Raw genomic sequence first — 10,692 nt, 5'->3', positions numbered from 1 at the left:
AATTTGATGTCATTTCTTTGTCCCTTTCTTGTGGAGAGGTATAACTTCAGCATGTTTAAGCCAGTCCCGGAATTTTCCTGTGATACGTGATTGATTACACAAATAACTTAAGATATGTCTAAGCTCCCATGAACACTCTTATTAACTTTGTTGCTATGTCACCATAACCATAGAATGCTTTGATTTCAAGAACTTTATGATGGATACTGTTTCATTGGGTAAAGTAAGTGTCAATTCCATTTTACTGAGATTGGTTGTGTGCACTAGTCTCAGATATTCCATTGCATTATTTACTGAACCTGACAACCCCATGCTATCAGTAACAGAGATAAAATACTTGTTTAAATGGTTTGCAACACAACATGCGTTTGTTACCAGGGTTTCATTTATTTTTAGAGCTATTTGTTCCTCCACATTTCTGGTCCTACCTGTCTCTGACTTAACTATATCCCATATTGTTTTTATTTTATTGCTAGATGTATTTATCTTCTTCTCATAATGCAGGTGTTTAGCTTTCTGGATAACCTTCTTCAATATTTTGCAGTAATTTTTGTAATGAGCTATAATGCTAGTATCAAAGGCGTCCCTACATATCAGATAGCGTTTCCCTTTCGTCTCACATATCTTTATCCCTTATGTGATCTGTGGTTTCTTATTAGACTTCTGCTTAATTTGAGTTACCTTCAGGGGAAAACAATTTCAGAATAAAGTGCTAACTTTATTAATGAATGTTTTGTATTTTCCATTTGTGTCTTGGATGCTGTAAACATCCATCGAATTAATTTCTTTGAGCAATCTCCTAGATTTCTCAGTTTTTGACTGTTTTATTGGCCTTCTGTACTCAACTTTGATAAATGTTTTACCCAGACAACTTTCAAAATTTAATGTTAGGTGTTGCACGTCATGGTCAGATAGCCCATTTACTACTGGTTTTGTAAAGTGGCTTTATTGCCTAGAATTGTCTATAAAGATATTATCAATGGCAGTCTTAGAACATTTGTGTACCGTAGTTGGGAAGTTTACAGTTGAAATTAAATTGAGTGACAATGTAACTGATTTCAGTAACTGTTCACTGAAAGTGTCTATATCGAAATCACCAGCAATTTGTTTTATTTTTTATTTTTGATGAGATAATAAATCTTCAGGGCCATTTATAAACAGGTTGAAATTTCTTGAAGGTGCTCTGTATTATAAAGGACCTATTATGAAATTCTATCTGTTGCACATGCTTCTAAGTGCTGCTCTAAGCAAAATTTATTAATGTCAATATTCTTCAATTTAAAACTGTTTTTAACAAATGTGGCAACTCCTCCTTTCTCCATATTTTGTCTACAGAAGTAAGAGGTTAACTTAAATTCTGTAAGGTTTAACATATCTATACCAGTGGTCACATGATGTTCAGAGAGGCGGACTATATCAACTGGGTTCGATGACTAATTCATCAATGCACATAAGTAGTTCATTAATTTCACTTCTAAGCCCTCGAATATTTTGATGCACTAAAGATCGTTGGCATTTCACATTTACCGAGATGAAATAGGGGGGAAATAAAATTTTTAACCAACAGCTGTGTTTGCTGATCCAATGTGACAGGATTATGCTGTTTGATTTCTTTCTCAAACTGAAGGTTTGTTTCAATCATTACTTCTCTCAGAACTTGACTCTGTTCTGTCCTACCTATCCTAAAAAATGTGCTGCTGCAACACCTATGAACACTGGTATATTACCACTCATGGCAGTGCCTCCCCCCCCCCCTTACATTTCCTGCTATTAGACCAGCCAGTTTATCCTTCCCTTTCCTGTTGAGGTGTAGGTCATGTCTAGTATAATCCCACCTACTGAGAGAATCAACAGAAACCAAACCAATATGTAATCCAACACTTGACCCAATTAGCCGTTCCAACTCCAAATTAACTCTCCCGACAAAAGAATTTAAATGAAGTCACTCATGGCGTGTCAGAACAGAAACAAACTCAACACTGGTATGTCTCATTGCTGATGCAATCTTTGCCAGGTCACACTATATTGTACCTAGGATCTCTGTCAATACTATTGCCTGGCCCATCCACAATAACTACTGTGTCTTCCTTGGTAAAATCTTTACAGAGTGAACCTAAATCCTCTGCCACCTGACCCATACCAGCACTAGGTTAAAAAAAAATTGTGACCTGGTATTCTGATCCTAACTGGTCCTGCAAAAGTTGGCCTACACCTCTGGCATATAAACTACCTAACAACAAAACTTTCTTTCTCTTTGATGACTTCCCTACATTCTTATTCAATTTTCTACTGAAAGTTTGTCGTGCCCCTCTACACCTACCTCTGTCTGAGGCTCATCAGTTTCCAACTGAAGCAACAGCTCAAACTTATTATTCACATTCACCACAAAGCTGTCTGACAAAGTTCTAGGTCTGTTCCTCATGTTACCTGTTGCCACTTCCCATCTCTGTTTACCCTTCTCCTTTCTTAACCTGTTCAGATCTTCCCTAGCCTGCTCTAACGGTGCCTGAAGGGCAGCAATTTTCCCCTCCTGTTTCACTATTTTCCTACCTCTACTGCATATCCTACAGAGCCACTGATGTGTCTGATCCACTTCCCCATTTCCCACGCCGCTACAGCATCCCAATGGAAAAAACTACTGCTGCCATCACACCAAACCCTGGAGCTAACAATTCTACAGCACGTCAGGCACTTTTCACTCACGGTAAAAATCTTGCTTTAGCGAGAATAAGTCAAATCAAGTTACTGAAAAACAAGAAAACACGTTTACGAAAGATTAGGTCTAGTCTCAATCGTATGTTAACGAACTTACTTTAGTGACAATAAGTTAGATTACCGAAAAGAAAAGGAAAAACACGTTTGCCTAGTCGCAACTGTATGTAAGCAAAGCTACTACCGTATGTGCAAAGTTTCCAGATACCGGAACTTAAAATTTATGCTGTGTTTCGCAAAATAAGAGCTAAACAACAAAGGGATACTCTTTTCTTAACTTGCTGGAACGGAACAGATCAATTAAATGAGACACTATAACTTTTACTGCGCTAAAATGTATGCAAGAATACGATCGTAACCCTACTTTACGTTCCTTTCGCTTTTTCTGGAATAATACGCAAAGAGAAGTGAAACCTTTAATAGTAAGCTTGCAAAACACACTAATACACGTATTAAACTAGTTTCCTGAAATAAACTGAACTTTACTGCAGTCTAAATCACAGCACAAAACTCACGCGTCTCGCCTGATGCAGGGCTAACCAACCAACTTTTAGTCTGCATACCGTTTGCATAATGCGTTGCGAACAGAGATAGTAGTAAAGACCTGATGCGACACTTGTAATGCATGAACAGCGAAAATATAGTAAGCGACTAACTTTTTTCGTTTCATCATTCTGCCGGGAGCTTCAGCGAAAAGAAGTTTTGTAAAGGTATGAAATTATATGTTAAGTTTGTTGCAAGTCGCTAACTGCCCTCACTCTCAGATACTGGATGAATATAGTCAGCATATTTGCGCACAGTACACTATGCGTCATTTTCACCCTCTTCCCTCTCTCTTTTCTGCGGTAGGCGGTTCTTACACCCACAGTGCATCTTCCCATATAGCGTGTGATTTGTGTACCACTTTTGGTTGAAATCGATATGTACGTACGTACGTACGTACATACATACATACATTCATTCATACATACATACATACATGTATATTTTGAGTCGTTAGATCGCGTCATTTTCCTCTTCCAGTTTTTTCAACGCTGGAAGTGTCGGTACCTCTGCTGGGGTCTTGTTCAGGATTCCACTGCTGCGCCAGCAAGGCAGTGTTCAGCTATGCAGGGGCACCAGGAGAGGCATCGAAACGTCGAACACTGAAGGAGCTTCTAGCGGAAAATAGCGAGGTCTAAAGATAAGATTTTACGATTAATATATCGGTAGACTGAAATATTAGACACCATAACGCATCGGTGAGTACTGCTGCAGTGTAGCAGCTGCGATGGTAACTCTAGGAAGACATGGTGTAGGAGAACTAGAAAAGGAGGGGATAAAAACAGAAGTACTGGACCCTGTCAGGTACGAGAGGTGGTGAGCGATGGATACAAAGACTTAGCGAAAAACTGAATACGAGCGTGAGGGCAGTACCAGTGGACAGAATGACCAGAAGAGTATGGAAACCAACAGGCAGGGCAAGAGGGAAGACAGGAACCAGTTGGGTTATTGAATTTGGGAACTATTGATCGGAATAGGGGTCACAAGGTGGAGGGGAAGAAAAACTGCAGAAGTACGAACACGCTGAGCAGTATTCCACATACACACGACACAGTACTATACAGGAAACAGACACACACACCAGTGTAGCAAACAAAGGAGGAGGAAATAAGATTTTTTCCTCATTTTATAAACTTTCGGGACGTGCCCATTCAACCAGCTCAATAGCGGAATGTGAATTGTGACGATGCGAACGTAAGGACAACACAACACCCAGCCGCTGACCGGAGAAAAATTTCCGATCGTGCCGGGAACGGATGCCGGGCGCCTTAGCTTTGCAATCCGCAGCGCTGACCGCGCGGACAAATGGTTCAAATGGCTCTCAGCACTATGGGACTTAACTTCTGAGGTCATCAGCTCCCTAGAACTTAGAACTACTTATACCTAACCAACCTAAGGACAGCGCACACATCCATGCCCGAGGCAGCATTCGAACCTGCGACCGTAGCGGTCGCGCGGTTCCAGACTGTAGCGCCTAGAACCGCTCGGCCACCCCGGCCGGCCCGCGCGGACAACTAAAGAAGAACAACATCAGAGGAAATGTTAAACTGGCCCATTGCAAGTAGGACTCACACTCCGAGCATTCCATACATAATGAATTATGTATTTTCAATATGTGATGTATACAGCCAACCGGTTGCATAAAGTTTATTGTCATAAGCATTGACTAGGCTTCAATACCACTAAGGGTATTTGGAGTATACACAGTTTCTGCTGTCAGTCAAATTTGAAACTGTGTTAATCATGTATACAGCCTACTGATCTATCCCGGGCATCGAGAATCTCGACGATTTTTGCCTGTTATCGACAAGGGTATTGGCAAGACATCGGTCAGGGAATTCCAAGATTTTCGAGAATGTTTTAATGTTAAAATTTAGCATTATTATTTATTTCGGATAACAAATGAGAAAAGAAACTGACAATTTTCGGATTTTTTTCCTTTGCTTGTACTGTGAAACTTTGCTTCCTACCAGATTTCATGATTCTAGGTCAACGAGAATTACCCTACAGGTTTTAATACGTGAGTTTGCGAGTGTCTAACTATGTGACATAAATGGCCGTATCTTTTGGTTACACTGACTTAGAAACTTCAATTTTGTATACCACCAACGGACCGTAGAGTTTACTTCGTGACACACATTTCAACTTGATACACTACCCGTCTTTGAGAAAAAGGCGTCTTAACAGACGGACCGACAGACAGACAGTCGGACAACAAATGACAAAAGTAGTAGTTTTTTCATGAGATATAATTACAAATAAACACTTTTCGGACTTTTGCTTTACTTTTACTTTTAACCCTTACTTTTTGCCAAATTTCATGATTCTAGACCAAAGGGAAGTACCATATAGGTTTTGGAGAGTGAATTTTCGTGTATCACAATGTGTGCCAGACATGACCGTATCTGTTGATTGCGTTAGTTTAGGATCTTCAATATTTTACACCGCCAAGGGACCATCGTCCTGGTGCAATTGCCAATCTCCGTCGGAATGCACAATGGACATGAATGGATGCAGGTGATCAGACAGAATGCCACATCTCAGAATCTTATCTGGACGTAACAGGGGTCCTACGTCACTCCAACTGCACACGCCCCACACCATTAGAGAGCCTCCACCAGCTTGAAGAGTCGTCTGTTGACATGCAGGGTCTATGGATTCATGAGGTTGTATCCATACTCCTACACGTCCATCCGCTCGATACAATTTTAAACGAGACTCGTCAAACCAGGCAACATGTTTCCACTCAACAACTGTTGAATGTCGGTGTTGACGCGCCCAGACGAGGCGTAAAGCTTTGTGTCGTGCAGTCATCAAGGGTACACGAAGGGGCCTTCGGCTCCGAAAGCCCATGTCGATGATGTTTCCTTGCATGGTTCCCACATTGACATTTGTTGACGGCATCGCAATGAAATCTGCAGCCATTTCCGGAAGGGTTGCACTTTCGTCACGTTGAACTATTCTCTTCAGTCGTCGTTGGTCTCATTCTTGCAGTATCTTTTTCCGGTCGCAGCGATGTCGGAGATTTGATGTTTTACTGGATTTCTGATATTCACGGTACACTCGTGAAATGGTCGTAACGGGAAAATCACCACCTCATCGTTACCTCTGAGACGCTGTGCTCCATCGCTCTTGCGCCGACTGTAACACCGCGTTAAACTCACTTAAATCTTGATAACCTGTCATTTTAGCAGCAGTAACGACTGCAGGAGGCACTTGTCTTACGTAGGCGTTGCAGCGCCTTATTCTGCCTGTTTACATATCTTTGTATTTGAATACGCATGCGCATACCGGTTTCTTTGGCGCTTCACTATATAAAATAAGTTTGAGGATCAAATCCGTATGTGGTTCACAGTGAGCACAAAACCGCGAAGAGGGTCCCGTTGCCTGTCATTATAGGAGTTACGACATCATATCCCATTCTCGCCGTGTACAAAAACTGCTACGAGAAACCAGTACGTTCGCAACTATGAGCGTTGACTGGAGCTCCACGGACGCGCCTCACACACTACTTTGAAAGAGGACGTCCCCCATCACGCCGCAGATGGGTACTCGGAACAATGCCCATTCTAATGGCTCCTGTAGAACACACAGGTCAGAGCTTATTGTCTCCGCTGGATGCGTACCGACAAGCGAGTGATCAGACATATGATTTTCAAATTAATTTTGGAAGAAAATGGTACATTTCCGTGCATTATTTCCTTATCAAATCTTTATCAAGTTCCCTCTACGACCCCTAGAAGCTCGTAACAGAAATTGTGAAACACTTAGTATATTTCAACGTGAGACATCTAATCGCTCCTGACATAGGAAACTCCAACGCACCGCTCTCAGATTTAGTGGTAAAATGGCCCAGTGTGCAGTCCGTCAAAAATTGAACACAGATCAAGCAAGAAGAAGGTGTACCGAACTGTGAAAAAACAAGCAAAATACAAACATTGAACGGTCCAAGTTCAACATGTGCAACCTACGGCGGATTAGCAAGAACCACGCCGTCGTGGTTCTTTGCTTGGCTGCAAAGCTCGAGATGCGTGTTCAAATCACCCTCGTGCCCCATTTTTTCCCCACAAAATTATGAACTTTCCTTTCGGTCAGTGATATATGTATTCTCATTCTGGCAACTGTCATTCTTGGTGATAGAATCTGAGTTATGCTGTAAGACTATACTAACGTCGCAAGTAAATGTGATAAAGTAGTGAGAGGAGGCTCTCACACAGTCGAAAACAACAAGTAGAAGGGTGTAAGAGTCATGACAAGTGGTACTTATGTAGAACAAATAGGAGGTACTACGTCTTGAGGTCCATTCGTTAAACTTCGCTGCTGCAAACGGACGTTACACCACGACACAGACACAAACTGGAGTACAGCGAACAGATACGGCAATGATCTGACGGACAGTTCATAATTTTGTGAAGAAAAAGGAGGTACGAGGGAGATTTTAACAGGGATCTCACTTTTCGGAGTCCAACATCACAACCACATGACCACGACGCCATACCTATTCACATGCGCTCGATGTTGCTCATCTTAAGTTTTCTAATTGCTTCTTTTTTTCACAGTTCTTCCTGCTTTTATGCTTGATCTGTCTTAAGTTTCTAACGGACTGTCCGCTGGGCCATGTTATCACTAAATCCGAGGGGAGTACGATGGGGAGTTCCCTTGTGAGAAAAAGTGGTCTTAACAGACAGAGGAAGTGGTCCTTTAAGGGCTCCGTTTTTACCGACTGAGGTACGGAACCCAAAAAAGTACTAAGAGGTGGTGAGAGGAGAAGAAAATGCCATCGCTGAAGAGCCTACTTGTGGCCGTACAGAGGGCATAAAGGAAGCTCGAGACAACTTGCACAGATGACGCGAAAACCGCTAACAGCGGTTAGAAAAGTGAATCCCTACTGCGGAGTCGAGTTTCTTTGTCCGTCCGGCAGAAAGTGGCAGCAGCAGTCTAGATGAACACCTGGCACGACACGTGGCAAACGGATCAATAGCGCCGCCCCAGATCTCCTAGGCACGCGTCGGGTCAAGGCCGGAGGAGCCGCCCATCCCGGGAGACCCGGCCGGGGAACAGATGCTGAGCGCGCGCGCGCGTGCTGCTGCTCACCTCACAGATCGCACCACCGGGCGGGGTCGCCGGCGCGGGTGGGGGCGGGGGCGGGGGCGGGGGCAGGGGCGCGTCGGCGCCGGCGGCGCGCGCGCTGCGGCGCGCAGCCACGTCGCGCAGCACCATCGACCAGCGCCGCGGCGTGGGCGGCGGCCGGGGGCCGGAGCGCTCCCCATCGACCCGCGCTCGCGGCGACGCCCGCGCATGCGCAGACGCCGCCGCGCCCCTGGCAGAGGGGCGGCGCCTGCAAGCGCGGGCCCGGGCGCCGCCGTCAGTAGTCGGCGGACGCCAGGGGGGCCCGGCCGTCGCACGCCGCAGCTCAGCTCGCTGCGCGCCTCCCGACACAGGTACTGGCGCTCCTGCAGGGAGCGCGCCGCCCTGCGAACAGCCGCAGTACACAGTTCACGTCATGACCAATCCGCTCTTCTCAGACTTATCTTACTCTTACTGATCCGGATAAAACCCCAAGCTTTCTATGATGAGGACATCTGTACTCTGCAAGATCCCTCGAGGTCTTTTGCGAGGGAACTTCTAGTATCACTTATCTTTTCCCCCCCTCCCCGTTCCATTTACAAATGGTATGTGGGAAGGAGTACTTTCGATAAACTTCTGTACGAACTCCAATTTCTCCGATGTTCTCGACAATAGTCCATCGACGTCTTCAGGGACTTAGCCTGGATGTTGTGGAGCTTGCGAGGTTCCAACGTTTGTGCCCATAAGACTACGTACGGCTGGCTAGCTTACGTCACATAAAATCTGCTTTCTCCGTGAGCTTCGCACAGTTTATCCACCCAGTGGTGGCACTGGACAGCGATCTAAATAGTAATCTCTGGACGCAGAAGGTGCCACCTCACATTCAGTATCACCTTCAATACATGATGGCGTAAGCTATCCAGTCGGGTACCATCCTTGGGGCACTCACGTGGAATCCTCGCTAAGCCCCTGACGACGGTGCTGGACATTATCATCGGAGGCTTGGGACTAGATCCGGATCTGACGCGGCTAATTAACAGAAAACTTTTTATTCGAAGACACAATCGTGGGAAACTTAGTAGCCACTCACTGATTAAAGCCTCAGTGGTCTAGGTTCTTAGCATCACTGGCTGCAAACGCAGAGGTTCAATAGTTAGATTGTCGGAGGAAACTTCGGATTTGTTCTGAGGTCTGGGTCGGCGTCCACTCAGGCTAGTAAGGCCAGACGAGAGCTACTTGGTAAAATAACTATCCGAACTGAGAAGCAAGCCGCCAAACTGGTCTCAAGTCGCACAGACTTCCACGAGGTTTGGAGCCACGCAGCACTGAACTCAGTAATCAATGGATATTACTGCGCGTGCTTCCTCAAAATACATTACAAATTTGGCATGGCTTGAGCCAGTAATGTCATGTGTAATCATAATCTCTTCTACTCTCCAGTTTAATACGCCACGTTTGTCTCGTGGAGATCATTTCGTGAACTGTGGAACTGATTTGTCATTAACTATAATTTCAATGAACTGCAGCTCAGCTCCAATTACAAAAATATCCTCTCTCGTAATGCCGTCTTTTGAACTTACTCTTTCATGTCTCTGGTTAGACGTCAAGTCTACGAATTTGTAGGTCAAGGTTTCGATTCCCACGATATTTTCTGTCACTTGTCGCTTCTTTCGCCTCTGGAAAACAAAGTCAGAAACGGCTTCTCTTGCTTGTATGGTGAGGGAAGACCCTGCACTATTAAAAGTGGGCTTGGCTGCTTGGCAAATCTGCCATAAATAATCATGAAACACGATTTCTATGGCAAAGCCTCAGTATTGCCTCAGTTCTAGGATAATGTGGCCTTCAGTCATTAATGGGGCAGCCTTTGGATCTTCGTTGTTCGACTGCAGTACCAGCTATCAGGGATTTACTCAAGCATTATGGAGTACAGTAGAGCGATGTGGTGTTCAACCCAACATTCCGGACTGAAGCTTTTACCTTACCTGCAACTGGCTAACCAGGCCAACCAGACACATCTAGGACCTGTCGAAGCCCATTTGCTCATTCATTAGTCACGTAATTTCAGCTTAAATGTTGTAGTACATGATGCTGCTCTCTACGTAGTTGACCTCTATTATTTTGGCCATCACACCCCAGTTCAACAGAGCTCTTACGCCGAAATTACATGACGAAAGTCCGCAGCTCGTGGTCGTGCGGTAGCGTTCTCGCTTCCCACGCCCGGGTTCCCGGGTTCGATTCCCGGCGGGGTCAGAGATTTTCTCTGCCTAGTGATGACTGGGTGTTGTGTGCTGTCCTTAGGTTAGTTAGGTTTAAGTAGTTCTAAGTTCTAGGGGACTGATGACCATAGATGTTAAGTCCCATAGTGCTCAG

General features: G+C 44.6%; 1 protein-coding gene across 1 annotated transcript; it reads right to left on the bottom strand.

Moving 5' to 3' along the window:
• Nucleotides 1-8,268: 8,268 nt before the first annotated feature.
• Nucleotides 8,269-10,337, bottom strand: LOC126092633 (wiskott-Aldrich syndrome protein homolog). Its single transcript, XM_049908356.1, has 2 exons — nucleotides 10,305-10,337; nucleotides 8,269-8,727 (listed from the first exon to the last, which is right to left on the bottom strand). The coding sequence occupies exons 1-2, from the start codon at nucleotides 10,335-10,337 to the stop codon at nucleotides 8,269-8,271; spliced, it is 492 nt and encodes a 163-aa protein (XP_049764313.1).
• Between the last annotated feature and the right edge of the window lie 355 nt (nucleotides 10,338-10,692).

This window comes from Schistocerca cancellata, chromosome 7, assembly GCF_023864275.1.
Source record: "Schistocerca cancellata isolate TAMUIC-IGC-003103 chromosome 7, iqSchCanc2.1, whole genome shotgun sequence".
NCBI classification, from domain to species: Eukaryota; Metazoa; Arthropoda; class Insecta; order Orthoptera; family Acrididae; genus Schistocerca; species Schistocerca cancellata.
Note: the sequence above shows the minus strand (reverse complement) of the source record. Positions and strands in the feature narration are given on the sequence as shown.